Here is a 21,109-nt window from a genome sequence, read left to right on the forward strand (position 1 = left end):
AAACGATATATATATATTTTTCGTTTTATTTAAACGTTTTACTTAAATAATAATGGAAAAAAATACACACACAACAAATTTGTGAGAAAAAAAATACAACAAATATTTTTCTTTTTTTTTTTTTGCTTAGCCTGTTAAGTAGTTCATTATATTATGTAAAATATATAAAATAAATAAATGAATATAAATCTAATTGAAATGATTTCTTTTACTGGGGGAAGTATACGTGATTTGGTAATTTTCTGTCGGTCACGCAGTTATTATTCAAAAGCTTTTTCTTATCGTAACGTAAGCGCAACTAATTTGTAGTATTTTTCCCATTTTTTTTAAAGCTGCGACTAATGGACACTCATTACAAGGATTTATCTAATTGTCAGAAGTTTTTCTTAACTGTTTTAATTTCAAAGCACTATAATATACAATGTACGTGGAAACTGAAACATAATTAATTTTCTGAAATTTAAAATAACATTTTAAGACACAGCTTATTAGGTAGTCCCAATTTGTAGGAAACCCTTACATAAACATTTGAAATCGAAAGTTAAATAATGATTTGTTATTTTAGTTATACTTAAACACTAATAGTTTTTAGGATTTACAACAAAGAAAGCATTTTGGTCCTCTAATTTGTGGGTTTAGCTAACAATAAAATTCAAGAACAGACCAACATCTTGTGCCATGAGTTCTGGGTGTTGAAATGCAAGCTATCTTAGACTAGATTGAGTACGGCTGTTCTCACAGGACGATGGCTTCGTCCTCCTGGTACTGCTTGTTCTTGCGCCGCCTGTTGGATTTGATCTTGCTGAGCACACTGTATGCCTGTTGGATCTCGATGAATTGCTGGTGGGCCTGCGCCCGCAATCCGTCGTCTTTGACCTTGTCGGGATGGTACTCCTTGGATAGCTTCCTGTACGCAGCGGTGATCTCCGCCTGCGAAGCGGTGGCACTCACGCCCAGCACCTTGTACGAATTGCGCTCCCCATCCACGTCCATGCTCTCGAACACCTCCTTCCAGGTCTCGTACCAGCCGTGATGCTGCGCATAGTTGTAAGTGTCCAGCAGGGCCTGCTTGAGGTCCGTCCACCAGGCGGAGGCCAGGAAGTTGTGGATGGCCTCGTGGATGGGCACCTCGCCGCCGTCCTCGTCCGAAATGGTGCCGTTGAAGTACAGGAAACTGCCCCAGAAGGCGCAGTAGATGACGACGGCGGTGGTCAGCTTGAAGGTCCTCTCCCCAGCGCCTCCTCGTCGGGGTGGAGTGCGGCGCCACTGCTTCGAGAGGCCGTCGAAGGTCAAAGCCGCCACGAGGCCAGTGAACAGCAGGGAGTAGGTCTCGTCGTAGATCAGATACCTAGCCGGATAGGCCAGATAGGCGGCCAGGAGGCAGTGCCACCAGACGCCCTGCTCCCGGCCAATGTTGCCCACCAGCCAGACGCCCAGCGACACGAACAGCGGGATGGCCCAGTGCAAGAAGCTCAGGTCGTAGCCGCCCACGAGCGACTCCGGAATGGCCATGGCACACACCTGACCGAACAGATGGCCGATCATCACCTGGCCCACGAATCTCTTCGATGAGTACGGCGGCTTTGGATACGCCTGCAGCTTGGCCACGAACATCTTGACGAAACGCGGATCCTCGTTGGCATCCCTCACATATTCCGGGATCAGAAAGAGCTCGCCCATCCATCCGATGCCCATGTAGCCGCCCAGGGTGCACCACCAAATGAAGGCGTGACGATCGCGATGCAGATACAGATGGTGCAGTCCGAAGATCCCTCCGAAAAGCCAGCACAGATAGGCCACCACCACGGATTTCTGGGGCGGCAGAGCATTCACCTCCTTGTTTTTGCCCTTGCTCAGGCTCTGAGTGCCATTGCACTTCACTTTCGAGGGCGATCCGCTGGGCGAGTCGCCGGTTTTGCCCTTGCTGGCGACTGTTGAGGTTGTTTGCTTGGTGCCCATGGTTCTTTAATAAGATTTCTATAACAGAAGGTGAAAAATGACATTAAAAATAGGGCATAACAAGGTTTTCGAAGCTCCTTTGCAGTACTGATTTTACTAAGAAATATGAAGGAATTTGATGTTTGGTCAGAAACAATCTTGGTATACCCTCATAAGACTAAACATTTCATATTTCAAAAATGAGCAAAGTTTTAATTACCTTGACCAACGAATAGGACAACTTTGTTCTCCCAAATATTACAAGAAAAAATTATTTTGATAAAAAGCTAGAATGATGATAATTATGTTAATGTTTATGTTATGTTTATGATAATTATGTTAATATATGTGTTGAAAATATTTTATTATGTTTAAAATAAAAGATGTGTTGATTTAAGAACAACTAAAGGTCTGATATTTAAACCTATAATATACATATAGGCTTAAAATATCAGTTTTTAGGTCACTTTGCAGGAGACACTTACCCACAATCAATCGACCTCAATTTCTTGTGAAATTGTCGCTGCGCAGGCGCAACTTCTTGGCCACGACTGTAAATGGTAGAAAGAGAGGTGGAGAAAGACCCAAAGCAGAACTTTCTCTTTTCACAAATTCTACGCACGAAGCAACAACAAAAAATCAAACTGAATCACAAAAAAAAAAATAAAACACGTTCACTGACGCGTTCAATTTTAATTGGTTCTTGTACTTTCTCGGGAAAATAGTAATAACAACGACTAAAATAACAAGAGCGATAACCAACTTGTTGTTGCTTGCGGGCCGGATTAAAAATTGAATAAAAAACTTCTGAGCTCGGCTTATTGTCAAGTGTGACCAACACTCAAAGCACGTTAAAATGCCAATAATCAAAAAATACTAAAATTGTTTTCAAATTTGTGCAATCTTAATTTTTTCTATGCAAAGAGCGGCATAACCGTAAATGAAAAATTAAATAAAATTTTAAAATATTTTTTAAGCTTTATTAATAATTTGTAATATGCATAAATGCAATCGATGATTATCAAAACTTATGTTTAATTTACCCTTGTTTCAAACCATTTCCATAGTTCTAAGCACTAAGAAAATATTTAAATCTATCAACATTTAAGATTCAAATGTTTTTGTAAAACATTTTTGCTATTGAAAGAAACGCAATTAAAATTGAAATACTTTTATTGATTCTCGGTTTTTGTTTGTTCGCTTAATATGGCTATAATTGCATATTTTGCATGGCTTACATGTATAAAAAGAAAATTTGTTTTCGATATATGGACACATTAGTTGAGCTTTTACAATAAACTTAGCCTATGATTAAAGTAAAAATAATAGTCAAGTATAATTGATTTACCAACTAAAGTTGTTATGAGAATTTGTTAATGGCAGGTGTGTAATGAAATCCTTTTGAGATTTTAAATAGACATAAAGTGTCTCAATGTGGGCACTTAATAAATTATACTTTGAACATATATTTAAAATGTAGAAAATACGAGTTTAGTTGATCTATAAGTTTAAATCAATATTGCAAAATTTTCAAAATTTCAAAGTCTTTTAAATAAGACTGAATTTAAATCTATATCTCGGGACAGTCCATCAGCGCACCTGCATACTTGTGTTGTAATACTTTCCTTTTGGATTAATAAATAGACGAGGCAAAACTACAAAAAAAAAAAAACACCTATCCGTCTAAGAGCTAACATTCCGGAACCAGCTCCGGATTTAAGATGAGTGTAGTTGCTGGTCTTCAACGTTGGCCGCTTAGTTGTTCTTCTTCTTGGGCTTCTTGGGATTGCGGGAGCGCGACTTGGCCTTGCAGAGCGGACAGATGGGGGCGTTCCGGTGGATCTGCTGGTGGCAGGAGAGACAGGACTTCATGGGCGGCGGCTGCTGGCGGAGATTCACGTTGAAGTCGGAGCGGAACGACGGATGGTGGCCGATGCCGATGGAGGGCGATTGCTGGAGTCGGTTACTGGGTGGCGGCGGCGGCGGTGGTGCCGAAAAGTCGCCCTTGCCCAGACGCACTGCAGCAGCGGCCGCAGCGGCGGCGGCAGCAGCAGCACTGCCCGATCCCGGCGGGGCGGGTGGCATGAAGGCGTGTCCCGGATTCCCGCCACCGGCTCCGGCGCCGCCAACCGACCCGCCGCCACCGCCTGCCCCACCGCCGCCTGCCCCGCCTCCCTGTCCACCGCCCGTGGGGAGGGCGGTCACGGTGGCCTCGGGCATCAATGGGTGTCTGGCATGCGGACGGGCCAGCGCCGAGGTCTGGTTAACAGAGGCGGCCGCCGCCGCTGCGGCCGCTGCTGCTGCCGCCGATTGGGCGGCCACCTTCAGGAAGTTGGTCTGGAAGCGATCCTTCGAGATGGGACTGCCCTCCTCCTCGTGCAGATCACGCAGCGGGCTCAGGCCGAGGTAATCGCGGCGCATGTGATCGATCTGGTACTTGAGCGCCAAGTACTCCTCGTACACCCGGTTGGCCATGTCGAAGGAGCGCGTCTGGTTCTCCTTCGTCTGCTTGATGATGTTCTCCATGTCGTTGATGTCCGCATGGATCTGGCGCAGCTCCTCCACATGCGACATCTTCTCCTCGAGCAGGTGCTCCATCTCCTTGCGGTACTCCTCCAGGCACTTCTCCTCGTCGTCGCTCAGCTTCACCTCCTTGATGATGCGCACCTTCAGCTTCTCCAGGGACAGCGTCTTGTCGCGGATGTCCTTGATGGCCTCCAGTTTGGCGTAGTAGTGCCGCTCGTTCGAGCTGGAAATCTCGCTGGTGGCCATTTTAGAACCAATCGCTCTGTGTGGTATCTTGGGATTTAATATTTTCGGAAGACTCTCGAGTGTTTTCTTTGGCCCCCTCCCCTGGGCTAATGTTTATTTTGCACTTTTCACTGGCCAAACACTATGGGACTGGGATTTTCGGCTGGTCTCCAGGCATCTGATGTAGCGGATTCAATTTGGTGTAGTTATCCTGCTCAGTGGGCCACTTTTAATTGACTTCTTCGCTGTTTATTTGATTTTTCGCTATACCATACTTTTGTGTATAGTAGAGTAGTTTAGTAAAGTGTGACCAAACTGACAACGGTACTAAATACCATCCGTCCCGAAAAATACCATTATATACGGTTTCAAGATATACCATTTATAGAGTTAATTTGTTGTTTTTTTTCTTCATCCAATTAAAAATGTTTTAAATTTTGTATAAAAATAACACATAATATTTTTTACGGAAATCTAAATATACATTTTATATATATTGAGTGAGGAACGTTTTTGCGGATCAAATCCAGAGCTGGGTAAGTTATTAGTTTTTTGGATCTAGGTATTTGAGAAAATTAGTACTTAGATAAGGTAAAAGGTACCACATTTGTCAAATATCTAGGTAAGGTAAAAGGTACAAAAAAGGTTTAAAAAAAAGCATTTTTAAAAAAAGTTTCTTTTTATTTTCATTACAAATTATTTTAGTAACTAAACAGTTTAGTAAACACATAACATAGCACATTTTTAAGATAAATAAAAATCGTGTCTAGGTAAGGTAAAAGTTGCTTCACATTATTTAACATAGGTATGGTACAAGGTATTGAAAAATGTTACCTAGATACATACCGGTTAAATCACGGGTTGAAGTGCAAAGATCCTGCCAGGTCTTAGGATTGCCCAAGCGCCCAAGATAGGAGTCCTTAAGAAGACGAGTAATGAAAGTAAAAAGATTTCTTGAAGGGAAGAATGTTACTGAAAACGTCTTTACCACTAATTAGAGAATTGAAAAGAATTTAGATGCATTAAACACAATTTATATTTTACAGTCGTGAACTAATGTAAAATAAAAATGGGATGCCTTAAAAAAAAATTTTTTATATTATATTTTCTGAATACATAATTAAAATTCATATGTTGGTAAATTTTTAAGAAACATATCCTTTGGTGTGTCAAATGGTGACCTCAAATTGCACTTCAAGAGCTCACAACTTGCTTTTTAGGTATTTACCGGCTGCCCGCAAACGGCCACACTGGTGCCCAGCCCGCAGTTTCCAGATACGCGACAATGCATTTGTATTTCTCGATCGGTCGCAGATCGGATGGAAAGCGGGGCTTGGAGTGAAAACAAAGAATCTTGTTCTGGTCATGATTTTTCATCCGCGAATTGTCAACTTTTGTTGAGCACGTAGTTGTTGCTGGCCCAAAAACAACAACAGCAACAGCATCAACGATCGCGAAAAAGAGAGACGGATGCAAACAATGCGTACGCGCGCGTGTGTGTGTGAGATATTCCGCAAGTGATTCATTCTGCAAAAATAATAAATAAATAAATAAGACGAGCGGTGCAAACTAATGCGAAATGTTTGTGGAAATGTGTCAGCAAGTGAGGGCCATAAAATAACAGTGCAATATCAATATGTGTAAATTTTAAGAGACTCTTTATCGCCCACCGCTCTCTGCCTCTCTTTCTCGCTCTTTGTTTTCGTTTTTTATTGTTGTGTTGTGTGTTGTGAATAAAAAGAAGTTAAGTTAACCACGCATAAATTGCATACGAAATTTCGTCGAGGAAAAAGCGAAAGGTAAAAGTGTTTTTATATGGTTTTGAAAGCCGCATTTTTTGGCTCTTTATTTCTGCGGGCTTCGATATTCGATGGTTTCCCTTAAATGCGTTCTAATCAATCCGTGTACACATACGGGTAGTCGCTTGTGTTAGTTAGTTGATAACTTTTGACAGCTGATTCCAAAATAATAGTAATCTTTAAAATAAATTCTTTAAATCTCTTTTTAACAGGTCTATATTTTTGGGTTAAAAAAAGTGTATATGTTATCTAAACATTTTTAACAGTTTCAGCATTAAGTTATTTATTTTGTAAACTATATTTTAAAAGTGTTTTCCTTATTTATCTCTGGAAGTGTATGTTAATCAAATATTCAAAATATTATTTTAAATAAAAGCTGAACTACTATTACACTGAACACTTATGTATGTAAGTTTTGACACACATTGTATATATCGCTTCTAACTGCTTATCGCTCCCAATTGGTGATAGTGTGTGTGAGCGGGACAGGTGACACCTGTTGATTCTCTTCTCCTCTGTCTCTTTCCGCAGCTCTCTGCCCTCTCTTTTTAGCACATTTTGTTGCGTTCTTAATTGTTTGGCAATTAAGTCAATTATAAACATATTAAGCCAAGCGACACACATTCTCCGATTTAGTTTAGTTTTCCCTTTATCTTTCACAGTCAAACCAATAACCGATCAATACCAGGGAAAAGTCCCGAAATTGGGACAAACAAATAAAAACTCTCTTCACAACATTAAGCTAAAGCAACAAATAAAAAATGTATATGTGTATGTATATTCAGACTTATGGTAAGAAAACTCCTATTTACATATTCACAGAAGCTTAAATCAAAAATCGCAAAACTTTGAAAGTAAAATATTGTGACAAAATCTTATCTCTCTAAAAAATCCTTGTTGTTCTCGTATCTTAATTACTTTTCCTTGTTTCAAATTGGAACATATGTAAGCGTTTGTTAACATTGTCTCAAAACCAATGTATGGTTCTTTAAAACAAGACAGTATTACCACAAATTGTTTTCACCTGCCAGTAAGCTTTTAGAACTTCTTTAATACACTGAAGATAGTTGGCAAAAGGAGAGTATCTCTACATATTCCCCCTCCGCAATGGTTATCCAGGTAATCAAGTGTCTGGGTCCCCTTCTTCCCTCCACCAACGATCACCTGGTGGGTTCTTCTACCTGTCTTCCACCTTCCACCGGTGTGCGTCTGCTGTTTCTCTGTGTGTAAATCAAATCACAAATCGATGGCAACTTACATACGACAAAAAATGCTGTCAAACAACTTGGAAATCGAGTCGCGAGTCGCGAGACTCGAGATCGCTTAACCCCTCTCTGCCCCCCGTTCTTCGGGCTCCGCTCTTATATAATTGGGGCCATGGAAGCGTTAAGTCGAGTGTTAAGCTTTCTGTGCCCATTTCCTCCAGTTTTTTTTTTTTTTTTGCACCATGCCCCTTGAATACGATCCAGGAATGAAAGAGACGAACAGTTAGCTCAGCTTATTTTTACTGTCGCAGCTCTTATCGCGTTTATAAACATAAACAAAAACAAAGCTCAAACTCAGTCCATGAATCACATATGCATTCATACTTACAAGCATGCATGTACTTTACGTACACAGAGAAAATACATGGGTATATCGGAAAATCTTTTATATCATCAATAAGCGTTTGTGTAATATTAACTCGTTATTATCATAAGTAACACTTTCATAATTTGCAAAGTACTTGCATTAGCCAGTATAACATATTAGTTGTATGCATAACATCAATTCATTACATTCTTATCAGTTTAAAGAAAACATATTCAATTTTAAAATTTTAAAGGAAATTGTAATATAGTAATACTTTTACTTTAAGTACAGCTCAAACTTTTTTTAATATACTAAGAAGATGGTATAAAAGATTCCAAAAATTTTAATGTCAATCGGAGTAATTTTTTACTGTGTGCTATCGTGTAGCCAATGCACTTGGTCCATGGAAACTGCTGTAATTAGCAAAATAACAATGCAACAAAAGAAGGAGAGCATAAACAAGCAAAGGGAGAACGCAAGTGATTCATGCGAATAAACGACGATCCAATTGCAAATGCGCTTGAATGCATCACTTTATTTGCATGCGAACATATAAATATGAATTAAATACGTCGGCTTATACAGTGCATATATAGATATACATGTATAACATCTCTTTTGCCAGGCCAAATATTATCGCAACGGAAGTATGCCTTATTAGATCGTATAATTGTGCAAAAAAATTAGAACAATGTGTGGCAGCGAAATACGATATATCAATACATATATATATCATTGGAGAATTTGAATTTATTGACGTGCCTGTCGTTATCAAAACAAAAACTTACAAAACACCTTAAATGAATTGTGCTGTTAATTTATGCTGCAATATATTTATATTTTGTAACTATGGAAATTTCTCTAAGTTTTTACCATTAGATTGTTTTGAAAATAAAAGTTGTTCTTATATGCCTTTATTGACCAGCTTGGCACTTTATATCATATCACATAGAAAAATCAGTATCATCCTACCACTATAAAGCTATAAACTTATAAAATGATTCACAAAGAGCTCATTTGAAAAGTATCTCGACTGAATTTAAGAAACTGGCGAGAGTATTTTTTTTTAAGTTGTTAGACAGTAAAGTCAAGCTGATAAGTTAATAAAAATAGCTCTGGAAAATTTGTTGATGGGAACAGCTTGACCTCGAATATTAAAAGATATCCAGAAAGAAAGAAATATTTATTTTGAAAAGTACACTCCGCTCAGCTTTTATTGTAAAATATCCATTATTAAAGGCCTTATTTGGACTTTCAGTTTCCTTTTAAAAATGCTGATTGAGAATTCTCATTGGGAAATCGATCAAAATAATTGAAGTCCGCATTTCGTTTACATAGATAAAGCAAGAGTTTGGATTTGTGTATGGGCTGTACAATAAATCCGACCATTCATGATATATACGCACACTCAACGGTCGGCATATTCGCTTTATAATTGGGTGGCTCCTCATTGTTATCGCTCTTTATGCCCGGTCACTATAAATACGAGCGATATCTGGACAAACGTGTATATAAAGAGAGTTTTATACTACACGAGGAAGGTACAATTCGTAACCATATCACCAGACGACAGAATGACACAATATTGTTATATCCATGGGTACGATAAAGGGAAACACAAATATTTAATACAGTTTCTAACAAATTAAGAGTATAGTTTTGTTCCTAAACAAAATCATGACCTTTACATCGTCGAATGCTATGAAACGCACTGTAGGCAAGGCCACATGGTCGCGGAATTGGGTAAATGAATATGGATTCATGATTGTGTGTTGCAAAACAATTGATTCACTTGGTCAGCACTTGGTTACTATAGTATATGTACATATATTCTCTGCGTCGTGTGAGAGCGTGTGAAATTCGAAATTCGGTTGAAATAGTGGAGCTCGATTAATCATCGAAAAGAAGACCCGAAAGGCGACGTAGTAGTATTTCTAGCTGATGTTCCCGGGAAGCAATACAGGGTCCAATCTAATGTGACTCACCCATCAAGTTCATTCATCCAACTTATCCGGCGCAATATGCAAAGCGAAGTGCCAGCGACAATAAGCGCAACAATGGGTTCGTTTAAGCTTTAAACGTTTCAAAACAAATTCATCGAGGCTCAGGGAAGTGGACTATTGGCGGAGAACTGCAACTCCCATTTGAAGTGGGGCGACCACTTAAGCGACAACGACAGCAATTCGCTGGCTTCCCAGATGGTCCACTCTTCGAGGCCCCATTCCATGCCATTTCGTCCGATCCTATCCTATCCGATCCGATCCGATCTGGTCTGGTCTGATGCGGAGCCCCCCCTCTTTGGACTCTGTCGAGAGTTGAAAAGTTCAGGGAACTGCAATGGAATTAAGTCGAAGCAATGGGAGGGCCAGAGGAATTAAGATCATCAATGAAGAAGTGGTGTAAACAAGTCTCAAATGCCAGATCCTTGACTCTCAAAACGATATTGTTTTAAAGTGGTGCGTGGGGTAAACAATGTCCAGTAAGAAAAACAAGTTATCTATATAATATCCACAGAAGTATCCAAAACTAAAGATTGAAAACTTTATATGATTCTAGAAACTATTTACAATTTTAGCTGAGCGTTTTTTTTTTCTTTGTAATATAATAAGTGGAATTAATGCAGTAAAAGAAATATATGTAAAAGTATCGAAACTACTCATGACATAATAATATAACATTTTTATTTTGATAACTCAGCACTTCATTTCTGTTACTTAATGCCTGCTAATCTCCTTATTATTTGTTTTTTTTTTCGATTTCCCATCTTTGTGGCCAGGCAGTAGGCAATTTGCTGATGATTGCGCTCAAGCAGCTTGCAAATTGTTTATTTAAATCTTTGTTTCATTCCAACTGAATAAATAATCGGCTGAAAAACGCTGACTCTGAAAGCGGAAAGTGAAAGCGTCGCTGTGAGTGGGGAAAACTTAATGATGACCGATCGAAGGGGGGAATGTTGATCGTTCAAGAAGAAAAGAAAACACGTGTCTTTAATTTCCGCACTGTCTGCATTTTTTATTTGCCTCGTTGGCACTCATTATGTGTGCCCACTTAAAAATTGCAAATACTTAAGCATATTCTAAGCATTAAATCTAAATAAATTATGAGCTAATTGTCCACTGGTTGGCTGTCTAATTGTCTAATTGGAGTAGTCCAGACGCCTTCGGGCCAGGGCCAATCGTATGAGTCTGCGCTGTTCCAGTTCCTGCAGTTGCTGCTGGACGAGCAGGCGATGCAGTAGCTCCACTTTGGCGTACTCCTGGGCCTTCCGTTGCACCCTCTTTTGCTGCTCCTCCGCAAAGGCGTCCATGGTCCTTGAAATTGGGCAGGACTTCGTGACTTCGTCCGCCTCCTGAGTTTTGGGTGTGTGGTTCCAGCAGTTGATCTGAATGAACTGTAGCAGTAGATGAATCAGATGGCTCCAGAAAGTCAGTGAAGATTGGTAGAATTTGGCTAGGCTGGTGGACATGACGACTGTTTGATTAACTGGTGAGAAGTGTGAGGCTTTAAGTTGAACCCAGGACTTATATACTGCAAAGAACACTTGCAGGTAGGTCTCAGAACTCCAAGGGGATACCTGTCGGAATAACCCTTAATTTCTTAGGTAAACAAGATTTTGGGACACAACCAATTACCTATGGTAGCATAGATCCATGTAGATTCCCACAGTACAGCTAATCCTTACTTTTTGTATATATGTACCTGCACCATTTATGGTTAGGAAACCCTTTGTTACCTAATAAATATTTTAAAAAACCGTGTTTATTAATTTATAAACCTTTGTACAGTTGCTTTTCAACATTATTTAAAATAAACCCTTATGGGATTTGTTAAAATAGGCTGGGTCTTATTTATAAGTTACACTATTTGATAAAGTTTATAAGAATATTTTGTAAATCTTATAGTTTTAAAAGGCAAAAATGGTTCCATGTTCTAGTGGCATTGTGGCTGAATTATATTATATATGTATGGTGTTTTAGTAACCCAATCTTTTGTATGTATTTTTAGGATACGTCATGGAGCAGGCGCGACCTGTGCCCGCCCCTCGTCGCCTCTATCCGGAGCTGCGTCCCGCCAACTACGAGAACATCGAAATCCGGACGCCCAATAACATCAGCAATATAAATATCAACAACAACAACAACAACATCAACAACATCAAGAAGCTCAACATAAATGCGGAAAATCTGCATGGTAATTGTGCGGAAAAGAAGCTGCCGTCGAGTGGACAAAACAAGTTGATACTGCAGGAGAATAACTGCGATAGTCAGCAGCCAATTTACGGACCGGATGCCAATGAGAATGTCCAGGAGCCGGTGTACGCAACGCCAAGGCCGGCTCCGCGCCAGCGATTGCAACCAGCAGAAGATCCCAATCACGATCCCGATCACGATCACGATCATGATCCCGAGGACGAGGATGAGGTGCCTTTGAGGATTCTGCGATCGGCGCCGCAGGTGCCGCCCAAGCCACTAAACATCCTACCCGACCAGCGTGCCTCGATCTGCAGCGAGGTGTCCACCACCAGTGGCCATGCCCTGGGCGGCAGAGCTGACGAGGATCGGGACGGATCACGGTACGCATCGAACGCATCGCTGGACTGCAGCGAGAGCTCGCACAGCGGCAAGTTCAAGTCGCAGTCACCCGGGTACGTAGACGCCGTCGTTTCATCACCCACCATTCCACAGTCGCCGGATCCAAGCGGGGACGATCCTGATCGGATCCAGGCAGATTCATCCGCAGAACAGTCCTCCAGCAGCCACGAAGGCGACGATGACAAGTAAACTTTGACCTCTATTTCTACCCTTTGACCCTGCACTCCTCTTTGAGTTATTTGAGGGTTTTTCACTTTTGTTTTTTGGTTTGCAATGGAAACTAACTCTACACACGGTACAAACATTTGGGTTTTCATTATAAATTTGTATTTCTTTTCTTTCATTTTTGACAATATTTTGTATTTGTTGGATTACACTTATTTATATTAATCATAAAGTTAAAGTGGCCTAAAAATATTTGTATTTTTTGGTGTAATAAGAAGGAATATTTATAGTTCATTTTTATGGATTGTCTTAGAGAAATTTTTCAGAAAAAAATGTGTAAAACATTTTAAGTATACATGTTTGTTTTAAATCGTTTGATTAATGTTAAAAATAGCCTCTATTTTTGTTAAATAACTTACATGATCTATATTTAATCTGTTTATGCGCATTTTATAATATTTGTTGATTTATTTTACATTTTAATATGTTTCCTTTTAATGCGATTAAGGTTTTACTGATTTTAATGTTTTAGTTATTTTTGGTTGCGGTTTTGTTAATTTAATAGCACCAACAGAGCACAATTTTATTTAGTTTTTGGTAAATATTTGAATAACACATTTTGTTATGGCATTTCTCTACAAATTGATTACATTTTTTATCTGGCATATTGGTCCTTCTTTTCAGCGATAGTGTTTTGTCGGGAATTTATCAGTGTCTGCGGTTTTTTTTGTTGGGTATTTCGTTGTTTAAAATAGAGAGATTTTGAGCATAAGTTTTTTCATTATAATGGAATTTAGGGAAATGTATTATCTGCAGCAGCTGTTTCCCGAATCATTTACATATCACTTAGGACTATTTTGGAACTAGCATAAACCCCTAATTCGGAAACATCTCCTTTAATTTATGTACTTCCCAGCGGAACTGTAGCATGTGCCCCCACTACTTCCCTCTTTGCTTCTGGGTATTTCACTTCCGCCGCCCTTTCCATCGGTAAATCAAGTTGGGCTGTCAAGGGCCCCGTCCTTATAAATAAATAAATTATAAATAGCCCGGCGTCTGCTCAAGATCAATGACAAGCGGAATTTTCTAAAAATAGTTTTTCACACTCCAATCGGAGTTTTGTGCGGTCGAGCATTGTTTTCAAGATCAATCGTTGTAAATACGCGTAGATGGACGGAATTGTTGGGGAACCGTTCAAATATAAACTATATCACTTCTAAGGTATACAGATGGTACAAAACTGTAAAGTATATTTATTTTTAATGTTAAAGAACATTCATTTTTGACAAGTTATATTAAAACAAAAGAAATTCAAAATTTCTTATAAAAAGTGAAGTAAAGTGAATTTGTTGTCACGGTAGAGAGCTAAAATGTTTAAAGAACTTGTTTTCAAACAATAATTTTAAAATAACTTAAATTTTTAGGTTAAAGGAATCTATAAATTTTTTTTTAAAATTATTTTGGAATATATTTTGGACTTGGTTTCTTAGTTTTATGAATGCCATACATTGAATGAACCCTCATTTGTGGTCTAACAACTTTGGCTGGATGTTTTTTGGATCTTAAGTAAACTAACCTTCAAGGGAATGGGCTGCTTTTACACTCTCAAATCCAAGATAACTAATGGTTATCTCCCAAAACCCCACCCCAGCAACCTACTGCGATCGCTGGGAACCACATCGAAGCTACTGGGCGAATCCATCGGCGAGCGGATCACGTCCAAGGCGAAGGGAGCCAAAAAGCGGCTGGACCGGAACCTGAAGAGCTCCACGGAGGCGATCAGCACACTGGGCGCCGATGCGGGACGGAGTTTGAAGCACGCCGGCCAGCGATTCGGCTCCAACTTCAGCCTGGGTCGGTCCAAGGACAAGGACAAGGCGGAGGGAGGTGGGAGGTCAGGAGGATCGGGATTGGGAACGGGGGAAATGGATCTGGACAGACGGCAGACGATGCCCAATACGGAGGTCTTCAGTGCGATACATTTCTCGAGCCCACTGAACCGGAACGGCGGTCTCTGCGATCTGCGGCAGAACGAGGCGAAGCTTCTCCAGAAGGAGGAGCAATTGCAACTGGAGCAGCACCCCGAGGACGATGGCTGCTACGAGGTGCCCAAGGCGCAGGGCAAGCCGCCCAGCTACGACGAGGCGCTGCGGTCACGCCCCTCGCCCACAGCCTCGCCGCTGGCCAGGAATCTCGCCCAGGAGGCCGCCCAGCTGGTCCAGCTGCGCAGCGGCCAGCGGGGCCAGCTTGGGCCGAGCAGTAGCTGCTCCTCGAACGGCGACGACTCGCCGCGCCTGCCCATGCCCGCCTTCCCGCCGCCCCGACTATCCCAGCAGCCGGAGCAGTTCCGCCTGGATGCACTGCAGCCGCCGGTGCGCCAGAAGCGGCGCAAGAACTACGAGCACATCGAGCTGCGACGTCCGCCCGTTGACTCCGCCCAGCTGGAGGAACTCAATCGGGCGGCGGCAGCCAAGGAGCGCGAGGAATCTCTGCTGATCTCGGCCAAGAATGCCGAGGCGGAGGCCCAGGCCCCCAAGCCGGAGCGCAGCGATTCCTGGCAGTTCTACGGCGAGGACGAGACCGACGAGGAAGAGGAGGAGGAGGAGGATCACGATGGCAACTCATCGCCCGAGCCGGTGTACGCCAACCAGGAGGCCACCTACGGCAAGCTCTTCGAGATGGCCACCGCCGGCAGCAGTCGCAGCAATGTGCTGACCCCCAACCAGGTGGCCGAGCAGCAGCAGCAGCAGCTGGCCTGCATCACCGAGGATGCGGAACTGGATGGCGGCGAGGGGGCCGTGGGTGGTGTTCCCCTGCCGCAGGCTCTGATCGAGGAGTTCGATCCGCTGTCCAGCAAGTGCTCCACGCTGGCCAGGTCGAACAAGAGCAACGAGCTGCTGCTGCTGGAGCACCTGCTCGAGGAGGACACCTACGGCACGGTGAAGGCGGAGCAGGACGACGTCAGCATGTGCACCTCCGAGGAGGAGCCAGTGACCACGACTAGCTGCCCCACAAGTGCCAAGTCGCAGATAGTGCAGCCGCAGATAGTGCACCAGAATGCCCAGCTGCTGAGCGACAGCATGGAGAACGTGCTGGACGAGGAGCGGGCAAAGCCCTATCTCAGCCGACTGCCAGCCGAGTCTACCACTCGAACAGCCGGGCCCGTGGACTTGGCCAGTAGCTCGCGCAACCGCACCAACTGGTTTGTGGCGGACAAGGCGGACAAGGCGGACAAGGCGGCCGATGCACCGACCAAAACAATGCCGCCCGTCGAGGGTGACAGCCCGCCCACCTACCTGGAGGCCATCGGGGGCGGGGGAGGGGGCAAGGATGGCGGAAGTGGACAGGAGAATCGGCCCACCATTGGTTCCCGCTTCCGGCAGACCATCAGCGCCTTCTCCAGCGTCAAGCTGCGCATGGACGCCATGAAGCGGAAGGCCAGCTTCCGGGGAGCCAATCACCGGCAGTCGGACGTCAAGGTGGCCCTGCAAATGGTGCCGCGGCCCAGCCTGTCGCCCCTGCTCATCCGATACGAGGGGCCGCTGGTGCGCTTCCCCTCCGGCGTCGTCGAGGACATACTCAAGGAGATGCAGAACCGCAAGGCCATACTCCGCGAGCGCCAGTTCCAGACGTTCCTCGACCAGGAGATGAGGACGCCGCGCGAGGTGATCCCCCTGGACACGATCACCACGCTGCAGTGCGTGAGCAACAGTCGCGTCACGGACACGGCCACCCACTTTTACTGCTTCGAGATCACCACCTCGCAGCCGAAGAACGGCGCCGGGGCGGGCGACAGCATGTCCTCCAATCCCAATCTCCTCATGACCAGCAGCTCGTCGGGCAATGTCAAGCAGCAGCGCGTCACGCACCTCTACGGCGTCGGCAAGGAGTCGGAGCGCGGCGTCTGGATGCAGAAGATCCTCGAGAGCCTGACCAACAGTCTGCCGGTGAAGTACACCTGCCACTACTACCGCGCCGGCTGGTGTTACCTCAAGGTTAGTCGTCCCCTTAACTGGCACTCTTACACCAGAGAACTAGTTCAAGAAACCTAAACTATTTAACAAATAAATAAAAATAAAATTCATTCAAAAATTTTCAACGAAGTAATGGAGACATATCCGACCCCATTAAGTGTATATATTGTTGATAAGTCCGTTCGTCCGTTTCTAAGCAAACTAGTCCCTCAGCTTTAAAGCTATCTGGATGAAACTTTCCCAAAAATACACTGATAAAAAAAATACAAATAGTAAATATGAATATCTGACTATTGAATTCAAAATTGTATATTTTATATTCCAATTCTGAAATACAATGCGTATTCAATGGCATGATTTAATATTTTAATAAATGTAAACATAGTTACTATTTGATTTTAGTGCAAAGTTAAATATGGTTTAAATTTAAGTTTCAAAAAATAGTCAAATACAAATTTTACAAAATGTATATTTTTCATATTAAAATTAACTTAAAACCGCAATGGTTAAAAATCACAGCGAAATATATTAAAATTTACTACGTTTTTTTTGTTTACCAATGTATAGTGAGAAAACGATATCCATGGCATAGAAACTATTGAAAAATTCACGGGAGAATCGGTACAGCTTCATTGGTTTTAAGCAAATACGTATTTATTGGATATTTTATTTAAGTATTGGCTGTCATTGCATCCTAATTCTAATTCGAATTGATTTCTGGTCGGCAGAACTCCATCACCTCGGAGTGGAGTGGCACCTGGTTGGTGCTGCGCAAGAGCCAGCGGCGCCTGATCTTCGTGAGCGAGGCGAACGGCAACGTGGAGAAGTTGGATCTGCGCAAGGCCCGCTGCATAGGTAAGTGATCCTCAAAATAAATAATCCAGTCAGCTCGATTGAAACCATACTATTGTGTCGCACAGTGCTGAAGGAGAGCGACGAGTCCATCGACAATCTGCACGTGGAGAGCGGCCCCATGCTGATGATCGACTGCCCGCCCTACGCCGTCTACATGATCATGAGCTCCGCCCGCGAGACGAAGATCTGGCGGCACATCATCCGCGAGGTGGCCCACAACAATGGCTTCTCGCTGGGCGACCAGCAGCTGACCCGCTACGATGTGCCCGTAATCGTGGACAAGTGCATCAACTTTGTGTACATCCACGGCTCCATGTCGGAGGGCATATACCGCAAGTCCGGATCGGAGAACTCCATGCACAAGCTGTTGAGCGCCTTCCGGGCGGACGCCTTCAACGTGGAGATCACACGCAACGAGTACAACGAGCACGACGTGGCCAACGTGCTGAAGCGCTTCATGCGCGACCTTCCGGAGCGCCTGCTGGGCAAGCTCACCGACAGCTTCGTCTTCGTCACGGAGCTGGCGGTGGCCACCGAGAAGATACCCATCTACCGAGAGCTGCTCGGCCGACTGTCCGCCATCGAGCGCGAGACACTGCGTCGCATTGTGGGGCACCTGGTGTTCATCAGCTCGCAGCAGGCCAAGAACAAGATGAGCGTCCAGAACTTGACCATGATCTGGGGACCCACGCTGCTGGCTAAGAAGGTGAAGTCGAGTAACTCTAATCTGATTAAACTTCGTCATAATTATCAGACAATATTTAAACCTTCAGCGAGTTGAAAATAGATAAAGATGATAAATATTTATTTATTTTTTTAATGTAAATGTAAATGTTTATTGGTGATTAGCGCACTGCTACCCAAGAGGTAGCTTAATCTAATCGGTCACTGTCTTGGTTGTTCATTGTGGGTCTACAGTATGCCTTAAGACTAAAATTCAAATATTAATGTAAAATTCAGTAAAAAAAACTCTTATCAAATAAAACTTCGTATTCATTATCAGACAATATTTAAAGCTTCAGAGAACCTAAAAATATTAAATGCCAAAAATTTGTTAACAGCATTCAAAAAGGGTTGTTTATGTTTCTAGAACCCATAAAATATATAACAGCTGATGTAAATTACAATAATTATATAAGATTTACACAAGCTAGCTGTGAAAAGATTTACAACGAAATGTCAACAATTATTGGACTCTAACATGGTTTATTATATTTGCTTTTAATTTGCCTGAGCATTTATTGCAATTGATGTTTCAATATTTTAATAGTGATGCATTTTTTAAAAATTAAATTAGCCGTTAACAATAATTTTTTGCAACTGATGTTTCAATATTTTAATAGTGTTGCATTTTTTTAAAAATTAAATTAGCCACTACCAATAAGTTTGTTGCCATTTAATCCACAGAGCGACGAGCTGATCTACTCGCAGAAGGAGGCGGATGTGCTCAGTGATCTGATAGTGCTCTACAAGAATCTATTCCCCTGCAGTGCCGATGAAATGGTGAGATATGCCCAGCTATACCTTTGAAATAGAATATATATTGAATTATGTATTTCGTGCAGAAACGGGAGCAGGCCATGCTGGCATGCCTGCAAAAGTACTATGCGGCCGCCGAAACGCTTAAGGATGCGGTGAAGCAGTCCGGAGACATCAAGATCTGGATCAGCCTCAATCCCAATCCTGACAACAAAACAGAGGTGGGATTTGTTAAGTTTAAGAAAGCATATGCTCTGGAAATGCAGTATGCATAAGAATAATATGCATTTAAAGTATTCCATTTAGAACTGGAACATAATATTCTGTATTTTTTTAAAACAAAGAGTTTACTTAATTAGGAATTATAAATACCATTAAATTTGACAGTATTTAATTGCTTTGTCATGTAAATTTTTTTAAAATGCAATAACTTAAAAAGTTTGCTTTAATTTTTGTCCATAGGAACATAAATTCAGAACTGGAACATAAAATTCTGTATTTTGTAAAAACAAAGCGTTCACTTTATTAAGATGTATACAAATACCTTTAAATTAGACACTATTTTATGGTATATTATATAATATAAAATGCAATAAGCCTTGGCATGTGTATTTCTTACTAAGCAAACAACTTTCTTTTTATTGTTGTCCATAGGAGAAGACGCAAGTGAACGCCACCATTTCGCCCACCAAGACCGCCTACGAGCTGTGCCGTGAGTACTCCGCCAAGATGCAGCTGCCCACCCACCAGTTGACCCTGTACGAGGTGATCCTGAACGACAGCTTGGAGCGGCCGTTGCACCACGACACCAAGGTGTTCGATGTGATCCTGAACTGGTCCTACTGGCCGGAGGAGGACCGCAAGCACAACTATCTGGTGGTGCGTCCGGTGGAGATGCTGCGCGAGATCCAGCGGGCGGTCAAGAATCTGGCCACCGTTACGCCCGGCAAGGAGCTGCGTTTCGCCGACTCCCGCACGAAGACCTTCAAGACGCTGCAGTGCGAGCTGCGGGACGGAAAGATTGTGGTGTCCAAGAAGGACAAGAACGACAAGACGACCATTGTGCGGGAGGTCTTCCTGCAGAGCAGCACGGCGTATTTGGGCTGCGAGCGCAAGCGCGACTTTCCCTGGAGCTGGGCCATCACCTTCGTGGAGCGCACGCAGGCGCAGATCATGAGGTGGATACTTTAACCCATTCACCTTCACCTAAATGACAAATAATAAATAATATCTCGCTGTCCTACAGATCGCGCGATGCTCCCTTCATTGGCCACGTGCTGGCCGGCAGCGAGTGGATGGACCGAACCATCTGGTATTCCAGCATCTGGTACTGCCTGTACAGGGACAACATCCTGCCGCCGGCAGAGATCATCATCAAGTAGAAGTGGACGCCTCCCAGCTGCCAAACATACATAGTTTTAAAGGCCGTCTTGTGCATTTTCCCGTAGCTCTCGTGTAGATATTCTGAATTTATTTGTAATAATTAGGGATTATATTATATATATGTTTAGCAATTTTTTAACGAAACACTTCGAGAATTTTGCAATATTTCGAATAGGCTAACACACGAATATAAGTTTTTTTTTCCCCCATATTTACTGTAAATAATCATGTTCACTCAAAAACCAAATTGTACATAAGCTTAAGAAGTTTTAGCTATATAATTAAGTATTTGCCATTTGTCTTCAACATAGCTTGTTTCCCAAAATATCTAGCGTTTTACCAGACACGAGGAACCAACTATTAGTTAGACTCTTGGCCACGCAAAGCATTAAATTGTAGAGTAGTTAATGATTTCTTAATATATTGAATACAATTTTTATACGAATTATTTGCAATTTTCCATTTATGTATTGTGTATTCACATGTAAAGCCATTGAACAGATTGTGTAGACAAGCCAACGTTGAGAGAAACATTTATTAGTAATAAATCCAATTTATTTACAATTGTGAATAGTGTGTTTAATACCGATTAAGAGCCTTT

At 42.4% G+C, this 21,109-nt stretch overlaps 4 protein-coding genes across 5 annotated transcripts; 1 reads left to right on the forward strand and 3 right to left on the reverse strand.

Moving 5' to 3' along the window:
• Positions 1-272: 272 nt before the first annotated feature.
• On the reverse strand, positions 273-2,776 carry LOC128264502 (dnaJ homolog subfamily C member 22). Its single transcript, XM_053000001.1, has 2 exons — positions 2,424-2,776; positions 273-1,977 (listed from the first exon to the last, which is right to left on the reverse strand). The coding sequence occupies exon 2, from the start codon at positions 1,957-1,959 to the stop codon at positions 736-738; it is 1,224 nt and encodes a 407-aa protein (XP_052855961.1). The 5' UTR covers positions 1,960-1,977; positions 2,424-2,776; the 3' UTR covers positions 273-735.
• Positions 2,777-3,093: 317 nt separating this feature from the next.
• LOC128264499 (zinc finger C4H2 domain-containing protein) lies at positions 3,094-4,993 on the reverse strand. Its single transcript, XM_052999997.1, has one exon. It carries the CDS (start codon positions 4,708-4,710, stop codon positions 3,694-3,696), a length of 1,017 nt encoding a protein of 338 aa, XP_052855957.1. The 5' UTR covers positions 4,711-4,993; the 3' UTR covers positions 3,094-3,693.
• A 937-nt stretch (positions 4,994-5,930) lies between these two features.
• Positions 5,931-21,079, forward strand: LOC128264498 (uncharacterized). 2 transcript variants are annotated; one of them, XM_052999995.1, is made up of 9 exons: positions 5,931-6,488; positions 12,066-12,837; positions 14,469-16,812; positions 17,520-17,646; positions 17,712-18,352; positions 19,054-19,149; positions 19,212-19,346; positions 19,780-20,303; positions 20,372-21,079. In XM_052999995.1, the coding sequence occupies exons 2-9, from the start codon at positions 12,074-12,076 to the stop codon at positions 20,505-20,507; spliced, it is 4,767 nt and encodes a 1,588-aa protein (XP_052855955.1). In that variant the 5' UTR covers positions 5,931-6,488; positions 12,066-12,073; the 3' UTR covers positions 20,508-21,079. The 2 variants fall into 2 exon arrangements, with proteins under 2 accessions (XP_052855955.1, XP_052855956.1); XM_052999996.1 differs by having other exon boundaries at positions 12,066-12,705.
• Positions 11,054-11,569, reverse strand: LOC128264500 (uncharacterized). Its single transcript, XM_052999998.1, has one exon. It carries the CDS (start codon positions 11,524-11,526, stop codon positions 11,197-11,199), a length of 330 nt encoding a protein of 109 aa, XP_052855958.1. The 5' UTR covers positions 11,527-11,569; the 3' UTR covers positions 11,054-11,196.
• Positions 21,080-21,109: the final 30 nt, after the last annotated feature.

Source organism: Drosophila gunungcola, unplaced genomic scaffold (assembly GCF_025200985.1).
Source record: "Drosophila gunungcola strain Sukarami unplaced genomic scaffold, Dgunungcola_SK_2 000071F, whole genome shotgun sequence".
Taxonomy (NCBI): domain Eukaryota; kingdom Metazoa; phylum Arthropoda; class Insecta; order Diptera; family Drosophilidae; genus Drosophila; species Drosophila gunungcola.